General features: G+C 42.0%; 1 protein-coding gene and 16 non-coding genes across 17 annotated transcripts; 7 read left to right on the top strand and 10 right to left on the bottom strand.

Annotated features, from left to right (window-relative positions):
* Positions 1–39: 39 nt before the first annotated feature.
* Positions 40–2310, bottom strand: LOC129843460 (zinc finger protein 391-like). The gene is made up of 2 exons (XM_055912184.1): positions 1990–2310; positions 40–1626 (listed from the first exon to the last, which is right to left on the bottom strand). The coding sequence occupies exons 1-2, from the start codon at positions 2174–2176 to the stop codon at positions 419–421; spliced, it is 1395 nt and encodes a 464-aa protein (XP_055768159.1). The 5' UTR covers positions 2177–2310; the 3' UTR covers positions 40–418.
* Positions 2311–10419: 8109 nt separating this feature from the next.
* Positions 10420–10491, bottom strand: trnaw-cca (transfer RNA tryptophan (anticodon CCA)). Its single transcript has one exon. It is a non-coding gene; the product is annotated as a tRNA-Trp (tRNA).
* Positions 10492–10639: 148 nt separating this feature from the next.
* On the top strand, positions 10640–10712 carry trnak-uuu (transfer RNA lysine (anticodon UUU)). Its single transcript has one exon. It is a non-coding gene; the product is annotated as a tRNA-Lys (tRNA).
* Positions 10713–11087: 375 nt separating this feature from the next.
* Positions 11088–11159, bottom strand: trnaw-cca (transfer RNA tryptophan (anticodon CCA)). The gene has a single exon. It is a non-coding gene; the product is annotated as a tRNA-Trp (tRNA).
* A 148-nt stretch (positions 11160–11307) lies between these two features.
* trnak-uuu (transfer RNA lysine (anticodon UUU)) lies at positions 11308–11380 on the top strand. The gene has a single exon. It is a non-coding gene; the product is annotated as a tRNA-Lys (tRNA).
* Positions 11381–13091: 1711 nt separating this feature from the next.
* trnaw-cca (transfer RNA tryptophan (anticodon CCA)) lies at positions 13092–13163 on the bottom strand. The gene has a single exon. It is a non-coding gene; the product is annotated as a tRNA-Trp (tRNA).
* Positions 13164–13979: 816 nt separating this feature from the next.
* On the top strand, positions 13980–14052 carry trnak-uuu (transfer RNA lysine (anticodon UUU)). Its single transcript has one exon. It is a non-coding gene; the product is annotated as a tRNA-Lys (tRNA).
* Positions 14053–14647: 595 nt separating this feature from the next.
* On the top strand, positions 14648–14720 carry trnak-uuu (transfer RNA lysine (anticodon UUU)). Its single transcript has one exon. It is a non-coding gene; the product is annotated as a tRNA-Lys (tRNA).
* Positions 14721–15095: 375 nt separating this feature from the next.
* trnaw-cca (transfer RNA tryptophan (anticodon CCA)) lies at positions 15096–15167 on the bottom strand. Its single transcript has one exon. It is a non-coding gene; the product is annotated as a tRNA-Trp (tRNA).
* Positions 15168–15763: 596 nt separating this feature from the next.
* trnaw-cca (transfer RNA tryptophan (anticodon CCA)) lies at positions 15764–15835 on the bottom strand. The gene has a single exon. It is a non-coding gene; the product is annotated as a tRNA-Trp (tRNA).
* Positions 15836–16651: 816 nt separating this feature from the next.
* Positions 16652–16724, top strand: trnak-uuu (transfer RNA lysine (anticodon UUU)). The gene has a single exon. It is a non-coding gene; the product is annotated as a tRNA-Lys (tRNA).
* A 375-nt stretch (positions 16725–17099) lies between these two features.
* On the bottom strand, positions 17100–17171 carry trnaw-cca (transfer RNA tryptophan (anticodon CCA)). Its single transcript has one exon. It is a non-coding gene; the product is annotated as a tRNA-Trp (tRNA).
* A 596-nt stretch (positions 17172–17767) lies between these two features.
* trnaw-cca (transfer RNA tryptophan (anticodon CCA)) lies at positions 17768–17839 on the bottom strand. Its single transcript has one exon. It is a non-coding gene; the product is annotated as a tRNA-Trp (tRNA).
* Positions 17840–19323: 1484 nt separating this feature from the next.
* Positions 19324–19396, top strand: trnak-uuu (transfer RNA lysine (anticodon UUU)). The gene has a single exon. It is a non-coding gene; the product is annotated as a tRNA-Lys (tRNA).
* Positions 19397–19771: 375 nt separating this feature from the next.
* trnaw-cca (transfer RNA tryptophan (anticodon CCA)) lies at positions 19772–19843 on the bottom strand. Its single transcript has one exon. It is a non-coding gene; the product is annotated as a tRNA-Trp (tRNA).
* Positions 19844–19991: 148 nt separating this feature from the next.
* trnak-uuu (transfer RNA lysine (anticodon UUU)) lies at positions 19992–20064 on the top strand. The gene has a single exon. It is a non-coding gene; the product is annotated as a tRNA-Lys (tRNA).
* Positions 20065–21107: 1043 nt separating this feature from the next.
* trnaw-cca (transfer RNA tryptophan (anticodon CCA)) lies at positions 21108–21179 on the bottom strand. The gene has a single exon. It is a non-coding gene; the product is annotated as a tRNA-Trp (tRNA).
* Positions 21180–22448: the final 1269 nt, after the last annotated feature.

The following is a 22448-nucleotide window of genomic DNA, read 5'->3' on the forward strand; positions in this document are numbered from 1 at the left end:
TTAATTTACAATACGGCAAGGGACAAAGGCTTTCCCAAATTGACCTTTGTTCAAAAAACATTTGCAACATTTGTTTTTATTAAACCATTACATTTTGTGCAACACAGTCAAAATAGATTTGACATATTTCAATATTTAAACAAAGAGCCTCCTCAAACCACACACATGGAAGGTCTTTCAGTTCAACCAGTCACATACACATTTTCTAAACATGCAATTTTAATTAATCCAGTAGCAGGTCTTTGTTCGACACACCACTCGGTGGCTCCCCACAATGTTATGCAAGTTCATGCATTCATTATTGTCTACCCTTTTCAAACTAAAGCAGTGACTTCTGAGATACAGTATGTATATAATTCTAGATATCAGTTAGTACTTTTCAAATCTAGTTTAAACTGACACATTTTCCCCACGCAAATCACGATTTCTCCAGTTTGTGAATCAAGCTCATATGCCTTCTAAGGGATCCCATCCGATTGAAGCGTTTGCTGCATTCATGGCATGGATGCGGTTTCTCCTCTAGGTGAGTCTTCATATGCACTGTCAGGGCTTCGCTCACAGCGAAGGCCTTGCCACATTCTTCACAGCGATGCGGTTTCAAGCCTGTGTGACTTGTCATGTGTGTGGTCAGGGATCTCTTCACAGGGAAGCCCTTTCCACAAACATGGCAACGATGCGGCTTCTCCTTTGTGTGTGTCCTCAGGTGCATCTGCAAGCTTCCTTTTCGACTGAAATGTTTACCGCAATCTTGACACTGAAATGGTTTCTCCCCAGTATGAATGACTTGGTGTGTTTTTAAAATGAATGATGTTTGAAAGCGTTTTCCACAGACAGGACACTCAAATGGTCTCTCACCGGCATGAGCCCTCACAATATGCACTTTCAGGTTGGCCTTATTAGTGAAACATTTACCACACATCTGGCAAAAAGGTTTGGCTCCAATGTGTGTTAGCAGGTGATCCAGCATGCGGTCTGTGGACTCAAAGCCATTTCCACATACACCACAGACATGATCTTTATCCTTTGCATGCATTCGCACATGATTGATTAAATGATTTATGAAGTCAAAAGACTTTTCACACACTTTGCAAAAACACGGTGTGGCTAGTCTTTGGCGGCGTGATTTTGTACGGCATGGAAACGTCTTATTATCTTGAGAAGTGGTTTGGGTGTTGTTTGATTGTAATGGTTGTAGCCCTGATGGTAGTCCTCCACTGTCCACCCCATCGTCACTTTCACTGTTTTCCGTCTGAGCTGCAGAACTGTCAGGATTTACTGCAGAGAGGGACTGAGAGTCACTGGTTGGTTCCCAGTGAGACCCACCATAACACTCTTCACCAGGTTCTGTTTTGATCTCTCCTGTTGTGTTGATCGATAGCGATTCTCTCTCTCTGTTCTCCACTATTTGGATGTGGTAAATATGTGGCTCAGGTGGTTTCTGATTACAGTCCCTCAAAATGGAGTCTTTGGTTATTAACTCCCCCCTCTGACTGGTCCCAAACTCCTCTGGTTCCTCTTTAATCTGCGTGGGCTCTGGCTCTCCCTGGTCCAGACTGGGGCTCCACTCCTGTTCCTGGTGCTGATGCTCAGGGAGAAGCTCTTTGGAGAGAGTGAGATGCAGTGGGTCTGGAGGGAAGAACAAAAACATAGCTAACTCACATATGCTGACATTAGACATACAATCTAAATATTATTAGAATATATGCCCTGACACTATATGCCCTGACACAAGTTCCAGATGCTTATTTGTAATTTCCCTTGATTTCTGTGACCAAATCATTACAAAAATAAATATTTGTTTTTGTGTATGAGACTTGATGTATAGCTTTAAAAGATAATGTCTTTGCCATAGCAATCCTAAATGAAATTTCACATCCTAATGTGAATGAATACACTCTCTCCATTGTTAAGCACTTTGGACGGCACATCAGACATAGAATGACGGAATGTGGCTTTTGTTAAAGAAAAGAAAATCAGTAAACTGCAAACCTGCTTTCGGTAACTGAGGTTGGAAAGCGATATCGAACAGCGATCGTAAACGGTCGTTGTCCTCCTTTGAACGGGATATTTCTTCCTGGTAATCCGTTATAGTTTTTTCCACGGCCCCAAATATTTCAGCAGCAGCCGCTCTCAGCCGCTCACTGACAAATAGGTGTAACAACTGTAGTCTAGACATTTTCTAAAGAAGCAGTTGACCTCTTATGTCCGATACAGTAAAGTGTATACCATTGATATATATCATACAGAGAAGCGATAAGGGTTTGCTCCAATGGCTGTATATTTGCTCCCTTTGAGTCAGTCAGTGATGTAGCCTACAAGACGTTGAAAGTATTTGTATTACCGCCACCTACTGTGCAGGCATGCCAGGCATTTACACTGTTGGTTTGTGTGATCTGATCTATGGATGAGACTGAACAACACATTTTCTACCCATGTGCTATTTTTATTAACGCTACATAAGCACAAAACATGCGTGCGCTAGTTTTCACGCAAAAGTTGGAACTTATAAAAACCTGAGTGAGAATGTGCGTATCCTACTGAAAACTATAGACCACGCCTAAGCACAGTTTTAAGGGGTTGAAGTATTGCACGTCTGAATACTGTAATGTCAAATTTCTCGAATATATCATAACCATTGCAGATACATTCCTCACCTTTTCTGGCAATGTCAAGTTCATATTCCCAAGGTTAGTTTTTGCATCATAAAGGCATTGTGGTTTATAACATACAGTAGAATTCAATCCCACTATTTTCATGTTTTCATAATAACTTATTGACTTAGTTTTTTCTCTCAAAATAGTTTTCCCCCCTCTCCTCTTATGTTCGCTCACTTGCTTTCATTTTCTTTGACCTCTCAACATTTTGGGAATGTCCCTCCCTTTCTTTTGCTTTGTTGCAATTGCTGTGCAACCGTCCGTAGCTGTTTAACTAACTGACTTCTCTTTTGCATTGTTTATGAAATCTGCACTTTTATTTGTCGTGTTAGGATTTAGAAATACTCTGGTTGCACGTCTCTCACTGGTGTTGAAGATAGCTGTGGTAGTTCATGATCAGGCATAAGAGTGTACAAAACATTTGGAACACCTGCTCTTTCCATGACAGACTGACCAGGTGAATCCAGGTGGAAGCTATGATCCTTTATTGATGTTACTTGTTAAATCTACTTCAATCATGATAAAGAAGGATTTTTTAAACATTGAGACAACTGAGAAATGGTTTGTTTATGTGTGCCATTTCGAGGGTGAATGGGCAAGACAAAAGATGTAAGTGCCTCTGAACAGGGTATGATAGTAGGTGCCAGGGGCACCAGTTTGAGTGTGTTAAGAACTGCAACAATGCTGCGTTTTTTCACGCTCAACAATTTCCCCATGTGTTCCAAGAATGGTCCACCACTCAAAGGACATCCAGCCAACTTGATACAACTGTGGGAGGCAATGGAGTCAACAAGGACCAGCATCCCTGTGGAACGCGTTCAACACCTTGTACTCCATGTCCTGACGAATTGAGGATGTTCTGAGTGCAAAAGGGGGTGCAACGCAATATTAGGAAGGTGTTCCTAATGTTTTGTACACTCGGTGTACAATGAACTAATTTAAGTTGAAATGTATAATGAAATTCATGAGAATAATACCGTGCTGTTCTCTTGGCAAGGTATTCCTCTTTTGATAGAGGATCAGCATTTATCTATGCCCTGTGTCGTGCAGCCTTCTCCTTGTTGGATAAAGTAATCTGTTAAAAGATAGTTGCAGAAAAAACATATCTAGGCCTATTTATTTATATATGGACAGGAGTGTCAGTATTTGCAGTTTTCTTATGAATGACACCAATATCCCAACATTTTAGTTCAACCATGGACGGTTACCCTGTTTGATATTGTCTCCCTTGGATATGCCAAAACAGTACAAATGTACAATGCTTTGTGATAAATTGATATAGTGCCAAATAGAAGACAACGTGAAGAAATACACTAACACATATCAATTGCCCACATACATCAATGCAATCGATTCATTAAACTAACAGAAGTGACATGAGGAGAATGTCCTACATTGTTAAACTGTTTCTTCAGATATTCTGACTGAACTATGTTCCCCTCATAGAGCACTTCCACCCTTGTGTCTTGTCTTCTTCATATGCTCTGTCAGGTGTGCCTTTGGATGGAAGCCTTTATGGCAAACATGGCAACAAAATGTTTTCCCCCCTGTGTGTATCCTCATATGCAGTGTATGTTAATGTATCCCTTCCTAGGGAAATATTTGCTGCACACATTGCAGCAAAAACGCTTCTCCCCTGTGTGAACTAGCTGGTGGATGTGTAGTCGACTCTGAGATATGAAGCTGCAGCCCACTGGGAGCATGTTTATGGTGTATCCCCTTGTGTAATTTCATATGATCCTTCAAAATACTAGCACGTTTGAAACTTTAACTACAAACCTGGCAGTGGAACGGTTTCTCTTCTTGGTGTAACTTCCTGAAATGCTCTGCCAAGTGTCCCTTCCGGGTAAAGTGAGTGCCACACACATGGCAGTGAAATTATTTCTCCCCTGTATGTATTTGCATACTGTATGTCTTTGAAGGTATTCCTCTGTAAGGAAACAGTCACTGCACACATGACAGCTATATGGTTTGTCCAAGGTGTGGGATTTTAAACATTTTGTCAGAATGCTTTCTCAGAGTTGATGCACTACTCACACTGATGTGTTTTCTCATGTTGAAAAAAAAACATGTTTTAACATTAAAATACCTCCCACATGCCTTGCAACAATAAGGAGCATGGCTTTGACTGGGTGATTTCAGGGGGAGCAAATTTATGGTTGTCATGTCTTTTGCTTTCCCTGTCCGTGCTCTCCTTGTCAATAGTGGCTCTGACCCTGACAGTAGCCCTCCACTCTCCACATCATCGACACATTCATTGTTTTCACTCTGAGCGGCAGATAATATTATATTCAGAAAATATAGTACCATGCATCCGGACCAAACTTCTTCAAATCAATGAGTAAGACATGAGGAATCCAAAACAATTGTCAAAAGTCACTCACGGAAACCCAGACCCCATACCAATCCAGTGGAGGCTCATCAGAAGAGGAAGGGAGGACCATCATCCTCAGTGAAATTGTAGAAAAATAAAATAGTGAAACACTAAAAAAGTTATCCTTTTTAGATAAAACTATATTAAATAGATTCAAATGTCACAAAATAATAGATTAAAACACACTGTTTTGCAATGAAGGTAAAAAAGTAACTTCAACAGCACTCTCTGGGGTAGCACCATGTTGTAGCCGGAGGACAGCGATCTTCTGTCCTCCTCTGGGTACAATGACTTCAATACAAAACCTAGGAGGCTCATAGGCCTCACCCCCTTCCATGGACCTTCATGGTAATTATTACCACTTCCAGAGGACAACCTCCAACCAACCAATCAGTATGAACTGACACGTTGTTCATCCAATCATAGTATTAGGATCAGAGAATGAACCTAGTGTGTTGAATTGGGGTTGTACCACAGAGCATTATGGGGGGGTGACATTATTGGATAGATATTGAAAAGTGATAGTTGAGCATTTTTGGGACACTATTCAATTCAAATTTGTTTCTTCAAATTACAGGAGATGGAGGTAGATTATAAATAGTTTTCTTGGTTTTAGAACTTTATTTTTGTGTCCAGTTAGTGCAATTTATTAAAATTTGCCTTGCTAACTTCAGTAGCTAGCTAGCTATCTAGCTGCTCAAATGTGCAACTTTTTTTTTGAAGAACCCCTTTCATTCTCTGGGGTGCACAGAAAAAGTGTGAATTAAAACCTTAAAACTGAGGGTCGACCTCTGCCTGAGATCAGATTCATGAAGAACGATGCAAAGGTTAGGACGTTCAATACCAATTGTTATCAAAAGTATAGCTGGTTAACAGGGAGCATTTCATCAATCTGCCTGTATTGCTGGCCTTGCCTGTTTTTTGGAAAGTCTTTGGCGAAATGGGGGTACAGTGACCGTTCAGCTAAACTGCAAAACAAAAGCAGGGAGCATATAAATGCCTACATCAGATTCAAGCTTCTGGGAAAAAGTCGCATCGATCATGGCGAAGGTCTGGGTATTCAAACTGCTTAACACAACAAGAAAGTAAGGAGAAACAGGGATATTTTCAAGATGCTTATTTGGGGCAGCAGGTTAGAGCGTTGGGGCCAGTAACCGAAAGACAGGTTAGAGCGTTGACCAGTAACCGAAAGGTTGCTGGATTGAATCCCCGAGCTGACAAGGTAAAACAAATCTGGCGTTCTGCCCTTGAACGAGGCAGCTAATCCACTGTTCCCCGATAGGCCGTCATTGTTAATAAGAATTTGTTTTTTTACTGACTTGCCTAATTATATAGAAAAAATATAAATATTTTCACAACTGCGTTTTTGGGCATGCAATAATTGGTTTTTAGAAGACACGACTAGAGGGGAAGTTCCGTTAACAACTACAAGGAGCTTGCAGCCGTAATTGCACGTTACGATGCTTTACTTGCTGAACATATGGAACTTTCTACTGTATTTTCTGGGATTTTGAAATCAATTCAGAATGATTTGACAGCTTCCATAATGCAGACTTTGACGCATCACATTTTTTCACGTGCGCTCAAGTAGGCTTTTCACTATCCTCCAGTATTTATTTAGCAAAGATTATAACACATAATCACAGACAGACACAAGCAAACACTCTGTCACGACTTCCGCCGAAGTCGGCCCTTCTCCTTGTTCGGGTGGTGTTCGGTGGTCGACGTCACCGACTTTCTATTCACCATCGATCCATTTTTCAGTTTCATTTTGTTTTGTCTGTATTAAACACCTGGTTTCAATTCCCCCATCATGTTCCCTATTTAACCCTCTGGCTTTCATTTCTGTTTTGTCCGTGATTGTTTGTGCGTTAGGTGTTGTGGTTGATACGTGTATGTATCTGTTTATTTTCCATTTGTGGAATTTTGCCTTAATTTTGAGGAAAACACTGTGGTTTCGCTCAACACCTGTGTCCTGCGTTTGACTCCGAATATTCTCCGCACACAACCCTGACACACTCATTACATGAACGTTGTAGCAGCCTAGGCTACACCTAAACATTAGAGATCTGACATGCGGTATGGGATCAAAACGAGACAATTTTTCAGTCTGATCAACTGTAGGCTACTAATAAGAGTAGCTGCATACAGCCAATGTTCGCTGTCCATTTGGTCAGGGTAACTAATTGGTCATGGTATGTATTTATATTCCATTTGTGTGTCAGGAGAAAATGTGCATGTGATCAAATTTGGTTTATATTCAAAATTGTGCTGGCTAGGCTGCCTATACGTTTTCAATTCAAAATTATGAACTGGAATTAATCAATCAACATAATAGTGATGACATATGTGTTAATGTTTTATAAGGCCTACAGTTGCATAGGCCTGCATGATGCAAACATGCATAAATCAAGCTCAGCCCTGTGAGTTCTATTGTCTATCTGTTGTTGTCTCTGTGTCTGGGTAGAGGAAACCCCCCTGTTAGTCTAGTCTAAATATAATTCATATGAACAAGTATAAGGTTGCTGCAGTTTGACAGGGTTTTCATCCCCACAAGTGTAGGACATTTGTAAAAAAAAAAAAAAAAAACATTTGACCTGATTAGGAAAAACTGGTCCCATCATAGCCCTCATAAAACCTTTTTACAACTGATTAATCAGTCATACCTTATAGTGTCCAAAGTTTTCCTGGTTAGGTTAACATACAAGGATAAACTCCGGGCCCCAGGGGGTAAAAATTGCCCCACCACTCTGGGACCTATGGTGCCACCAGTCTGCTCGCAGTGGTCAGTCATTGTGGATGAACAGAGCTTTATTCAGGAACGTTTCTTGGGCTACTTTGATGTGTCAAGTGGGCGAGATGCGAAGTCTGTGTTTGGCTTTGTGAATTTTGAGATGTCTGAGTTTAACTTTATGGGGAAACTTGTTCAAACCTACGATGGCACAGCTGTAATGGAATGTATCTGCTATTTGTATTTACAGCTAATTCCCGTCCTGTTCCCTGATTAAGAGGTGATGACCATTCCACTCCACTACTATTGTCAACTCTCTCCTGACATGAACTTAAGCCACGTCTCATGTGCCCGCTCATCCACTGGCACATTGAATGTTTCCTCTCCAAGCACTGTGAGTATCCCTATCAATTTTCATTACTGTATGTAGAGAATCACATACACAAACACAATAACATTATTACACATCAATGACTTTACTCCTTGCTTGGAGTAACTCATTATTAGTTATTTTGTCGAACTGTGTAGTGTGTTGTGTTACTGTTTTTTGTCTTCCCAGTCAAATCCTGTCCTGCACTGAAAGTCAAGCATCTGAACACCTCAACTCATGCCTCATACCCCATTCAATCACTGCTGTGATCCCTTTCCAACACAGTGTAAGTAGCCCTCTCATTCCCATTCTCGATAATATGATACTATAAATGTCTTTATTAAATGCTTTAGGTTAAAATAATTAGTCTTTGACGATTTTTGAAACACCCTTTGTCGTCTCTGTGCGTTCCGTGCCTATATCGTGGGTCTTCCATCCTCCTAAATTGTTCAAGTCACCAGTCTCCACTGTGCCAATCTCACCCCAACAACCAGTATACAGTATCAGTTGTCTGTTTGACAAGTAGTATGAAGCTGTGGCTTGGAGTATTGTTTCTCCATACTATGTAATGTATTTCTTTGTGAATCTGGTGATGTTCAATTTGTGACTTCAATTTGTCATTGAAGTCACATTATTAAGGAATTGTTGTGATCTATTTAATAAACACAAGAGATCAGAAAAATGGATAAAAAGCTTTGGCGGTATAGCAAGAACAGCGGTCGTAGCCTGTAACTTTCACACTACTTTAAGGTAAATAATGCAAGCAACTTTAATTACTAATTTCTCTGGAGAGGGGGAAAACATCACCAGGTTCACAGGGAATACACTGCGTAGTATGGAGGGGCAATAGCCTACTACAAGCCACAGCTTCATACTACTCGTCAAACATAGAGAACTGATACTGTATACTGGTTGTTGGGGTGGGATTGGCATGGGGTGTGGGGGGTCCGTGGATGGCTTTTGACAATTTTTTACAATAACTTAGACAATTCCTTATGTCTTAGACATTTGTAGGAAGAAGTTTGGTCCAAATCAGATATTGGGTACTATATTTATTTAATATTATCTGAATCCTATAAACAAAAATGGACAATTTGAGTGCAGTCAATTATCTTAATTTCTCAGAGGTCAAATTATATTTCTACAATATAATGTTTCTGGAATGCTAATTGTGTCTGTTACTAACTACACAAATAATTTACAAACAATCAGAGATGGTGGGTGTCGAAATCCTCTTTCTTGTGCTTTTTGAGATTGAATGTCATGAAATTTCAGCAAGTCATGACACCCACAGATTGTTTTGAAATAGTTTCTGTATTTAGAAACGGATAAGATTAGCATTGCTGAAACATTGTATTTTTAACATTTCATTTGATCTCTGAAAAATTAAGATAATTGATTGCACCCAAATTGGCCTTTTAATTGATAGGATTCATATAATATTCAATAAATATAGTACCCGACATCCGATTTGGACAAAACTTATTACTACAATTGAGTAAGACCTTAGGAATCCAATAAAATGGTCAAAAGCCACGCACGGACCCCACCAACCCATGCCAATCCCACCCCAACAACCAGTATACAGTATCCCTCCTCTAAGAATGACAAGTAGTAGGGAGCTGCAGCTTGGAGTATTGCTTCTTCATCCTTTGCAATGTATTCCGTGTGAATCTGGTGATGCTTTTCTCTCCTGTTTAGAGAAATTAGTAATTGAAGTCATTTGCATTATTTACAATAAATTAGCGTGAAAGTACCAGGTTTTGCCCACTAGATGCCGCTGTTTCTGCTACTGCCACAACTTTGTTGCTCGTCTCTTGTTTATTAAATTCAACACAACATTTTCTTTGGGTAGAAAACCAATAGCTTTTGCTCAAGATGAGAATAAATTGTGTGTTCAAGTCAGTCCTCTGCGAAAGTAATTCAGTCTGTCTTTTTCTTAGCAACCTAAAGCTTCCGCCAAACTTTCTGTCACTTTCCATGACATGTTCACGTGTGGACAATACAATCCCATAGCCAAAACAGCTTAGTCTGAAAACTTTAGGATTTTTAATCTGAACCTCCAGGTTTAAACTCCCTGTTTGAAGACTGATTTAAGTCTGTCAATCACACAGCATCATCTGATATAGGAATTTGCAGTGTGCCATGCTTTTGTGAGAGACGACTGTCATCTAAAGCATCATCGGATTGGTCGTTGTTTAGCAACATTTGAACTGTAAAGCCACATTGGTACTTGTGCTGATTCATTGACTTCGCTGTGTAAAGGCAGCGATTGCACACATCAAAATTCTGACCACGACGTGATTTGAACACGCAACCTTCTGATCTGGAGTCAGACGCGCTACCGTTGCGCCACGAGGTCTTGGAAGAAAGTCATCTGTGGGGGGGATGCCTAGTTCAGATTTCGTTGACTGTATCAATTGGAATGAAGGCCTGTGTCTCTGGGGAAATGTACGATCTGACATGCATCTGCCCGGCAGGTTAGGTGTATGAAAACAGTTACATGCAGAGCCCGGATAGCTCAGTCGGTAGAGCATCAGACTTTTAATCTGAGGGTCCAGGGTTCAAGTCCCTGTTCAGGCGTCCTTTTAATATTCACCTTCCTTCAGAAGCAAGTCTTTCTATAATTGCAATTTCTGTCACTTTCCATGACATGTTCACGTGTGGACAATACAATCCCATAGCCAAAACAGCTTAGTCTGAAAACTTTAGGATTTTTAATCTGAACCTCCAGGTTTAAACTCCCTGTTTGAAGACAGATTTAAGTCTGTCAATCACACAGCATCATCTGATATAGGAATTTGCAGTGTGCCATGCTTTTGTGAGAGACGACTGTCATCTAAAGCATCATCGGATTGGTCGTTGTTTAGCAACATTTGAACTGTAAAGCCACATTGGTACTTGTGCTGATTCATTGACTTCGCTGTGTAAAGGTAGCGATTGCACACATCAAATTTCTGACCACGACGTGATTTGAACACGCAACCTTCTGATCTGGAGTCAGACGCGCTACCGTTGCGCCACGAGGTCTTGGAAGAATCTCATCTATGGGGGGTATGCCTAGTTCAGATTTCGTTGACTGTATCAATTGGAATGAAGGCCTGTGTCTCTGGGGAAATGTACGATCTGACATGCATCTGCCCGTCAGGTTCGGTGTATGAAAACAGTTACGTGCAGAGCCCGGATAGCTCAGTCGGTAGAGCATCAGACTTTTAATCTGAGGGTCCAGGGTTCAAGTCCCTGTTCAGGTGTCTTTTTAATATTCACCTTCCTTCAGAAGCAGGTCTTTCTATAATTGCAATTTCTGTCACTTTCCATGACATGTTCACGTGTGGACAATACAATCCCATAGCCAAAACAGCTTGGTCTGAAAACTTTAGGATTTTTAATCTGAACCTCCAGGTTTAAACTCCCTGTTTGAAGACTGATTTAAGTCTGTCAATCACACAGCATCATCTGATATAGGAATTTGCAGTGTGCCATGCTTTTGTGAGAGACGACTGTCATCTAAAGCATCATCGGATTGGTCGTTGTTTAGCAACATTTGAACTGTAAAGCCACATTGGTACTTGTGCTGATTCATTGACTTCGCTGTGTAAAGGCAGCGATTGCACACATCAAAATTCTGACCACGACGTGATTTGAACACGCAACCTTCTGATCTGGAGGCAGAAGCGCTACCGTTGCGCCACGAGTTCTTGGAAGAATCTCATCTATGGGGTGGATGCCTAGTTCAGATTTCGTTGACTGTATCAATTGGAATGAAGGCCTGTGTCTCTGGGGAAATGTACGATCTGACATGCATCTGCCCGGCAGGTTAGGTGTATGAAAACAGTTACATGCAGTGGCCGGATAGCTCAGTCGGTAGAGCATCAGACTTTTATTCTGAGGGTCCAGGGTTCAAGTCCCTGTTCAGGTGTCTTTTTAATATTCACCTTCCTTCAGAAGCAAGTCTTTCTATAATTGCAATTTCTGTCACTTTCCATGACATGTTCACGTGTGGACAATACAATCCCATAGCCAAAACAGCTTAGTCTGAAAACTTTAGGATTTTTAATCTGAACCTCCAGGTTTAAACTCCCTGTTTGAAGACTGATTTAAGTCTGTCAATCACATAGCATCATCTGATATAGGAATTTGCAGTGTGCCATGCTTTTGTGAGAGCCGACTGTCATCTAAAGCATCATCGGATTGGTCGTTGTTTAGCAACATTTGAACTGTAAAGCCACATTGGTACATGTGCTGATTCATTGACTTCGCTGTGTAAAGGTAGCGATTGCACACATCAAATTTCTGACCACGACGTGATTTGAACACGCAACCTTTTGATCTGGAGTCAGACGCGCTACCGTTGCGCCACGAGGTCTTGGAAGAATCTCATCTATGGGGGGGATGCCTAGTTCAGATTTCGTTGACTGTATCAATTGGAATGAAGGCCTGTGTCTCTGGGGAAATGTACGATCTGACATGCATCTGCCCGTCAGGTTCGGTGTATGAAAACAGTCAACTGCAGAGCCCGGATAGCTCAGTCGGTAGAGCATCAGACTTTTAATCTGAGGGTCTAGGGTTCAAGTCCCTGTTCAGGTGTCTTTTTAATATTCACCTTCCTTCAGAAGCAAGTCTTTCTATAATTGCAATTTCTGTCACTTTCCATGACATGTTCACGTGTGGACAATACAATCCCATAGCCAAAACAGCTTAGTCTGAAAACTTTAGGATTTTTAATCTGAACCTCCAGGTTTAAACTCCCTGTTTGAAGACTGATTTAAGTCTGTCAATCACATAGCATCATCTGATATAGGAATTTGCAGTGTGCCATGCTTTTGTGAGAGACGACTGTCATCTAAAGCATCATCGGATTGGTCGTTGTTTAGCAACATTTGAACTGTAAAGCCACATTGGTACTTGTGCTGATTCATTGACTTCGTTGTGTAAAGGCAGAGATTGCACACATCAAAGTTCTGACCACGACATGATTTGAACACGCAACCTTCTGATCTGGAGTCAGACGCGCTACCGTTGCGCCACGAGGTCTTGGAAGAATCTCATTTATGGGGGGGATGCCTAGTTCAGATTTCGTTGACTGTATCAATTGGAATGAAGGTCTGTGTCTCTGGGGAAATGTACGATCTGACATGCATCTGCCCGGCAGGTTCGGTGTATGAACACAGTAACATGGAGAGCCCGGATAGCTCAGTCGGTACAGCATCAGACTTTTAATCTGATGGTCCAGGGTTCAAGTCCCTGTTCAGGTGTCTTTTTAATATTCACCTTCCTTCAGAAGCAAGTCTTTCTATAATTGCAATTTCTGTCACTTTCCATGACATGTTCACGTGTGGACAATACAATCCCATAGCCAAAACAGCTTAGTCTGAAAACTTTAGGATTTTTAATCTGAACCTCCAGGTTTAAACTCCCTGTTTGAAGACTGATTTAAGTCTGTCAATCACATAGCATCATCTGATATAGGAATTTGCAGTGTGCCATGCTTTTGTGAGAGCCGACTGTCATCTAAAGCATCATCGGATTGGTCGTTGTTTAGCAACATTTGAACTGTAAAGCCACATTGGTACATGTGCTGATTCATTGACTTCGCTGTGTAAAGGTAGCGATTGCACACATCAAATTTCTGACCACGACGTGATTTGAACACGCAACCTTTTGATCTGGAGTCAGACGCGCTACCGTTGCACCACGAGGTCTTGGAAGAATCTCATCTATGGGGGGGATGCCTAGTTCAGATTTCGTTGACTGTATCAATTGGAATGAAGGCCTGTGTCTCTGGGGAAATGTACGATCTGACATGCATCTGCCCGGCAGGTTAGGTGTATGAAAACAGTTACATGCAGTGGCCGGATAGCTCAGTCGGTAGAGCATCAGACTTTTAATCTGAGGGTCCAGGGTTCAAGTCCCTGTTCAGGCGTGCTTTTAATATTCACCTTCCTTCAGAAGCAAGTCTTTCTATAATTGCAATTTCTGTCACTTTCCATGACATGTTCACGTGTGGACAATACAATCCCATAGCCAAAACAGCTTAGTCTGAAAACTTTAGGATTTTTAATCTGAACCTCCAGGTTTAAACTCCCTGTTTGAAGACTGATTTAAGTCTGTCAATCACATAGCATCATCTGATATAGGAATTTGCAGTGTGCCATGCTTTTGTGAGAGACGACTGTCATCTAAAGCATCATCGGATTGGTCGTTGTTTAGCAACATTTGAACTGTAAAGCCACATTGGTACTTGTGCTGATTCATTGACTTCGCTGTGTAAAGGCAGCGATTGCACACATCAAAATTCTGACCACAACATGATTTGAACACGCAACCTTCTGATTTGGAGTCAGACGCGCTACCGTTGCGCCACGAGGTCTTGGAAGAATGTCATCTATGGGGGGGATGCCTAGTTCAGATTTCGTTGACTGTATCAATTGGAATGAAGGCCTGTGTCTCTGGGGAAATGTACGATCTGACATGCATCTGCCCGGCAGGTTAGGTGTATGAAAACAGTTACATGCAGAGCCCGGATAGCTCAGTCGGTAGAGCATCAGACTTTTAATCTGAGGGTCCAGGGTTCAAGTCCCTGTTCAGGCGTCCTTTTAATATTCACCTTCCTTCAGAAGCAAGTCTTTCTATAATTGCAATTTCTGTCACTTTCCATGACATGTTCACGTGTGGACAATACAATCCCATAGCCAAAACAGCTTAGTCTGAAAACTTTAGGATTTTTAATCTGAACCTCCAGGTTTAAACTCCCTGTTTGAAGACTGATTTAAGTCTGTCAATCACATAGCATCATCTGATATAGGAATTTGCAGTGTGCCATGCTTTTGTGAGAGACGACTGTCATCTAAAGCATCATCGGATTGGTCGTTGTTTAGCAACATTTTAGCTGTAAAGCCACATTGGTACTTGTGCTGATTCATTGACTTCGTTGTGTAAAGGCAGCGATTGCACACATCAAAATTCTGACCACGACGTGAATTGAACACGCAACCTTCTGATCTGGAGTCAGACGCGCTACCGTTGCGCCACGAGGTCTTCAAAGAATCTCATTTATGGGGGGGATGCCTAGTTCAGATTTCGTTGACTGTATCAATTGGAATGAAGGCCTGTGTCTCTGGGGAAATGTACGATCTGACATGCATCTGCCCGGCAGGTTCGGTGTATGAAAACAGTTACAAGCAGAGCCCGGATAGCTCAGTCGGTAGAGCATCAGACTTTTAATCTGAGGGTCCAGGGTTCAAGTCCCTTTTCAGGCGTGCTTTTAATATTCACCTTCCTTCAGAAGCAAGTCTTTCTATAATTGCAATTTCTGTCATTTTCCATGACATGTTCACGTGTGGACAATACAATCCCATAGCCAAAACAGCTTAGTCTGAAAACTTTAGGATTTTTAATCTGAACCTCCAGGTTTAAACTCCCTGATTGAAGACTGATTTAAGTCTGTCAATCACACAGCATCATTTGATATAGGAATTTGCAGTGTGCCATGCTTTTGTGAGAGACGACTGTCATCTAAAGCATCATCGGATTGGTCGTTGTTTAGCAACATTTGAACTGTAAAGCCACATTGGTACTTGTGCTGATTCATTGACTTCGTTGTGTAAAGGCAGAGATTGCACACATCAAAGTTCTGACCACGACATGATTTGAACACGCAACCTTCTGATCTGGAGTCAGACGCGCTACCGTTGCGCCACGAGGTCTTGGAAGAATCTCATTTATGGGGGGGATGCCTAGTTCAGATTTCGTTGACTGTATCAATTGGAATGAAGGCCTGTGTCTCTGGGGAAATGTACGATCTGACATGCATCTGCCCGGCAGGTTCGGTGTATGAACACAGTAACATGGAGGGCCCGGATAGCTCAGTCGGTACAGCATCAGACTTTTAATCTGATGGTCCAGGGTTCAAGTCCCTGTTCAGGTGTCTTTTTAATATTCACCTTCCTTCAGAAGCAAGTCTTTCTATAATTGCAATTTCTGTCACTTTCCATGACATGTTCACGTGTGGACAATACAATCCCATAGCCAAAACAGCTTAGTCTGAAAACTTTAGGATTTTTAATCTGAACCTCCAGGTTTAAACTCCCTGTTTGAAGACTGATTTAAGTCTGTCAATCACATAGCATCATCTGATATAGGAATTTGCAGTGTGCCATGCTTTTGTGAGAGACCACTGTCATCTAAAGCATCATCGGATTGGTCGTTGTTTAGCAACATTTGAACTGTAAAGCCACATTGGTACTTGTGCTGATTCATTGACTTCGCTGTGTAAAGGCAGCGATTGCACACATCAAAATTCTGACCACAACATGATTTGAACACGCAACCTTCTGATCTGGAGTCAGACGCGCTACCGTTGCGCCACGAGGTCTTTGAAGAATGTCATCTATGGGGGGGATGCCTAGTTCAGATTTCGTTGACTGTATCAATTGGAATGAAGGCCTGTGTCTCTGGGGAAATGTACGATCTGACATGCATCTGCCCGGCAGGTTAGGTGTATGAAAACAGTTACATGCAGAGCCCGGATAGCTCAGTCGGTAGAGCATCAGACTTTTAATCTGAGGGTCCAGGGTTCAAGTCCCTGTTCAGGCGTCCTTTTAATATTCACCTTCCTTCAGAAGCAAGTCTTTCTATAATTGCAATTTCTGTCACTTTCCATGACATGTTCACGTGTGGACAATACAATCCCATAGCCAAAACAGCTTAGTCTGAAAACTTTAGGATTTTTAATCTGAACCTCCAGGTTTAAACTCCCTGTTTGAAGACTGATTTAAGTCTGTCAATCACATAGCATCATCTGATAAAGGAATTTGCAGTGTGCCATGCTTTTGTGAGAGACGACTGTCATCTAAAGCATCATCGGATTGGTCGTTGTTTAGCAACATTTGAGCTGTAAAGCCACATTGGTACTTGTGCTGATTCATTGACTTCGTTGTGTAAAGGCAGCGATTGCACACATCAAAATTCTGACCACGACGTGAATTGAACACGCAACCTTCTGATCTGGAGTCAGACGCGCTACCGTTGCGCCACGAGGTCTTCAAAGAATCTCATTTATGGGGGGGATGCCTAGTTCAGATTTCGTTGACTGTATCAATTGGAATGAAGGCCTGTGTCTCTGGGGAAATGTACGATCTGACATTCATCTGCCCGGCAGGTTCGGTGTATGCAAACAGTTACATGCAGAGCCCGGTTAGCTCAGTCGGTAGAGCATCAGACTTTTAATCTGAGGGTCCAGGGTTCAAGTCCCTGTTCAGGTGTCCTTTTAATATTCACCTTCCTTCAGAAGCAAGTCTTTCTATAATTGCAATTTCTGTCACTTTCCATGACATGTTCACGTGTGGACAATACAATCCCATAGCCAAAACAGCTTAGTCTGAAAACTTTAGGATTTTTAATCTGAACCTCCAGGTTTAAACTCCCTGTTTGAAGACTGATTTAAGTCTGTCAATCACATAGCATCATCTGATAAAGGAATTTGCAGTGTGCCATGCTTTTGTGAGAGACGACTGTCATCTAAAGCATCATCGGATTGGTCGTTGTTTAGCAACATTTGAGCTGTAAAGCCACATTGGTACTTGTGCTGATTCATTGACTTCGTTGTGTAAAGGCAGCGATTGCACACATCAAAATTCTGACCACGACGTGAATTGAACACGCAACCTTCTGATCTGGAGTCAGACGCGCTACCGTTGCGCCACGAGGTCTTCAAAGAATCTCATTTATGGGGGGGATGCCTAGTTCAGATTTCGTTGACTGTATCAATTGGAATGAAGGCCTGTGTCTCTGGGGAAATGTACGATCTGACATTCATCTGCCCGGCAGGTTCGGTGTATGCAAACAGTTACATGCAGAGCCCGGTTAGCTCAGTCGGTAGAGCATCAGACTTTTAATCTGAGGGTCCAGGGTTCAAGTCCCTGTTCAGGTGTCCTTTTAATATTCACCTTCCTTCAGAAGCAAGTCTTTCTATAATTGCAATTTCTGTCACTTTCCATGACATGTTCACGTGTGGACAATACAATCCCATAGCCAAAACAGCTTAGTCTGAAAACTTTAGGATTTTTAATCTGAACCTCCAGGTTTAAACTCCCTGTTTGAAGACTGATTTATGTCTGTCAATCACATAGCATCATCTGATATAGGAATTTGCAGTGTGCCATGCTTTTGTGAGAGACGACTGTCATCTAAAGCATCATCGGATTGGTCGTTGTTTAGCAACATTTGAACTGTAAAGCCACATTGGTACTTGTGCTGATTCATTGACTTCGCTGTGTAAAGGCAGCGATTGCACACATCAAAATTCTCACCACGACGTGATTTGAACACGCAACCTTCTGATCTGGAGTCAGACGCGCTACCGTTGCGCCACGAGGTCTTGGAAGAATCTCATCTATGGGGGGGATGCCTAGTTCAGATTTCGTTGACTGTATCAATTGGAATGAAGGCCTGTGTCTCTGGGGAAATGTACGATCTGACATGCATCTGCCCGGCAGGTTAGGTGTATGAAAACAGTTACATGCAATGGCCGGATAGCTCAGTCGGTAGAGCATCAGACTTTTAATCTGAGGGTCCAGGGTTCAAGTCCCTGTTCAGGTGTCTTTTTAATATTCACCTTCCTTCAGAAGCAAGTCTTTCTATAATTGCAATTTCTGTCACTTTCCATGACATGTTCACGTGTGGACAATACAATCCCATAGCCAAAACAGCTTAGTCTGAAAACTTTAGGATTTTTAATCTGAACCTCCAGGTTTAAACTCCCTGTTTGAAGACTGATTTAAGTCTGTCAATCACATAGCATCATCTGATATAGGAATTTGCAGTGTGCCATGCTTTTGTGAGAGACGACTGTCATCTAAAGCATCATCGGATTGGTCGTTGTTTAGCAACATTTGAACTGTAAAGCCACATTGGTACTTGTGCTGATTCATTGACTTCGCTGTGTAAAGGCAGCGATTGCACACATCAAAATTCTGAAGACAACATGATTTGAACACGCAACCTTCTGATCTGGAGTCAGACGCGCTACCGTTGCGCCACGAGGTCTTGGAAGAATGTCATCTATGGGGGGGATGCCTAGTTCAGATTTCGTTGACTGTATCAATTGGAATGAAGGCCTGTGTCTCTGGGGAAATGTACGATCTGACATGCATCTGCCCGGCAGGTTAGGTGTATGAAAACAGTTACATGCAGAGCCCGGATAGCTCAGTCGGTAGAGCATCAGACTTTTAATCTGAGGGTCCAGGGTTCAAGTCCCTGTTCAGGCGTCCTTTTAATATTCACCTTCCTTCAGAAGCAAGTCTTTCTATAATTGCAATTTCTGTCACTTTCCATGACATGTTCACGTGTGGACAATACAATCCCATAGCCAAAACAGCTTAGTCTGAAAACTTTAGGATTTTTAATCTGAACCTCCAGGTTTAAACTCCCTGTTTGAAGACTGATTTAAGTCTGTCAATCACATAGCATCATCTGATATAGGAATTTGCAGTGTGCCATGCTTTTGTGAGAGACGACTGTCATCTAAAGCATCATCGGATTCGTCGTTGTTTAGCAACATTTGAGCTGTAAAGCCACATTGGTACTTGTGCTGATTCATTGACTTCGTTGTGTAAAGGCAGCGATTGCACACATCAAAATTCTGACCACGACGTGAATTGAACACGCAACCTTCTGATCTGGAGTCAGACGCGCTACCGTTGCGCCACGAGGTCTTCGAAGAATCTCATTTATGGGGGGGATGCCTAGTTCAGATTTCGTTGACTGTATCAATTGGAATGAAGGCCTGTGTCTCTGGGGAAATGTACGATCTGACATTCATCTGCCCGGCAGGTTCGGTGTATGAAAACAGTTACATGCAGAGCCCGGATAGCTCAGTCGGTAGAGCATCAGACTTTTAATCTGAGGGTCCAGGGTTCAAGTCCCTGTTCAGGTGTCTTTTTAATATTCACCTTCCTTCAGAAGCAAGTCTTTCTATAATTGCAATTTCTGTCACTTTCCATGACATGTTCACGTGTGGACAATACAATCCCATAGCCAAAACAGCTTAGTCTGAAAACTTTAGGATTTTTAATCTGAACCTCCAGGTTTAAACTCCCTGTTTGAAGACTGATTTATGTCTGTCAATCACATAGCATCATCTGATATAGGAATTTGCAGTGTGCCATGCTTTTGTGAGAGACGACTGTCATCTAAAGCATCATCGGATTGGTCGTTGTTTAGCAACATTTGAACTGTAAAGCCACATTGGTACTTGTGCTGATTCATTGACTTCGCTGTGTAAAGGCAGCGATTGCACACATCAAAATTCTCACCACGACGTGATTTGAACACGCAACCTTCTGATCTGGAGTCAGACGCGCTACCGTTGCGCCACGAGGTCTTGGAAGAATCTCATCTATGGGGGGGATGCCTAGTTCAGATTTCGTTGACTGTATCAATTGTAATGAAGGCCTGTGTCTCTGGGGAAATGTACGATCTGACATGCATCTGCCCGTCAGGTTCGGTGTATGAAAACAGTCAAATGCAGAGCCCGGATAGCTCAGTCGGTAGAGCATCAGACTTTTAATCTGAGGGTCTAGGGTTCAAGTCCCTGTTCAGGTGTCTTTTTAATATTCACCTTCCTTCAGAAGCAAGTCTTTCTATAATTGCAATTTCTGTCACTTTCCATGACATGTTCACTTGTGGACAATACAATCCCATAGCCAAAACAGCTTAGTCTGAAAACTTTAGGATTTTTAATCTGAACCTCCAGGTTTAAACTCCCTGTTTGAAGACTGATTTAAGTCTGTCAATCACATAGCATCATCTGATATAGGAATTTGCAGTGTGCCATGCTTTTGTGAGAGACGACTGTCATCTAAAGCATCATCGGATTGGTCGTTGTTTAGCAACATTTGAACTGTAAAGCCACATTGGTACTTGTGCTGATTCATTGACTTCGCTTTGTAAAGGCAGCGATTGCACACATCAAAATTCTGACCACAACGTGATTTGAACACGCAACCTTCTGATCTGGAGTCAGACGCGCTACCGTTGCGCCACGAGGTCTTGGAAGAATCTCATCTATGGGGGGGATGCCTAGTTCAGATTTCGTTGACTGTATCAATTGGAATGAAGGCCTGTGTCTCTGGGGAAATGTACGATCTGACATGCATCTGCCCGTCAGGTTCGGTGTATGAAAACAGTCACATGCATAGCCCGGATAGCTCAGTCGTTAGAGCATCAGACTTTAAATCTGAGGGTCTAGGGTTCAAGTCCCTGTTCAGGCGTCCTTTTAATATTCACCTTCCTTCAGAAGCAAGTCTTTCTATAATTGCAATTTCTGTCACTTTCCATGACATGTTCACGTGTGGACAATACAATCCCATAGCCAAAACAGCTTAGTCTGAAAACTTTAGGATTTTTAATCTGAACCTCCAGGTTTAAACTCCCTGTTTGAAGACTGATTTAAGTCTGTCAATCACATAGCATCATCTGATATAGGAATTTGCAGTGTGCCATGCTTTTGTGAGAGACGACTGTCATCTAAAGCATCATCGGATTGGTCGTTGTTTAGCAACATTTGAACCTTAAAGCCACATTGGTACTTGTGCTGATTCATTGACTTCGTTGTGTAAAGGCAGAGATTGCACACATCAAAATTCTGACCATGACGTGATTTGAACACGCAACCTTCTGATCTGGAGTCAAACGCGCTAACGTTGCGCCACGAGGTCTTGGAAGAATATCATTTATGGGGGGGATGCCTAGTTCAGATTTCGTTGACTGTATCAATTGGAATGAAGGCCTGTGTCTCTGGGGAAATGTACGATCTGACATGCATCTGCCCGTCAGGTTCGGTGTATGAAAACAGTCACATGCAGAGCCCGGATAGCTCAGTCGTTAGAGCATCAGACTTTTAATCTGAGGGTCTAGCGTTCAAGTCCCTGTTCAGGCGTCCTTTTAATATTCACCTTCCTTCAGAAGCAAGTCTTTCTATAATTGCAATTTCTGTCACTTTCCATGACATGTTCACGTGTGGACAATACAATCCCATAGCCAAAACAGCTTAGTCTGAAAACTTTAGGATTTTTAATCTGAACCTCCAGGTTTAAACTCCCTGTTTGAAGACTGATTTAAGTCTGTCAATCACATAGCATCATCTGATATAGGAATTTGCAGTGTGCCATGCTTTTGTGAGAGACGACTGTCATCTAAAGCATCATCGGATTGGTCGTTGTTTAGCAACATTTGAACTGTAAAGCCACATTGGTACTTGTGCTGATTCATTGACTTCGCTTTGTAAAGGCAGCGATTGCACACATCAAAATTCTCACC

This window comes from Salvelinus fontinalis, chromosome 3 (assembly GCF_029448725.1).
Source record: "Salvelinus fontinalis isolate EN_2023a chromosome 3, ASM2944872v1, whole genome shotgun sequence".
Classification (NCBI taxonomy): Eukaryota; Metazoa; Chordata; class Actinopteri; order Salmoniformes; family Salmonidae; genus Salvelinus; species Salvelinus fontinalis.

Excerpts from the sequence above, each read along its gene's own strand:
- LOC129843460 (XM_055912184.1), bottom strand. The coding sequence starts at position 2,176 with ATGTCTAGACTACAGTTGTTACACCTATTTGTCAGTGAGCGGCTGAGA. Across the intron at positions 1,627-1,989 it reads ACCTCAGTTACCGAAAGCAG|ACCCACTGCATCTCACTCTC; the intron begins GTTTGCAGTTTA and ends TCTTCCCTCCAG.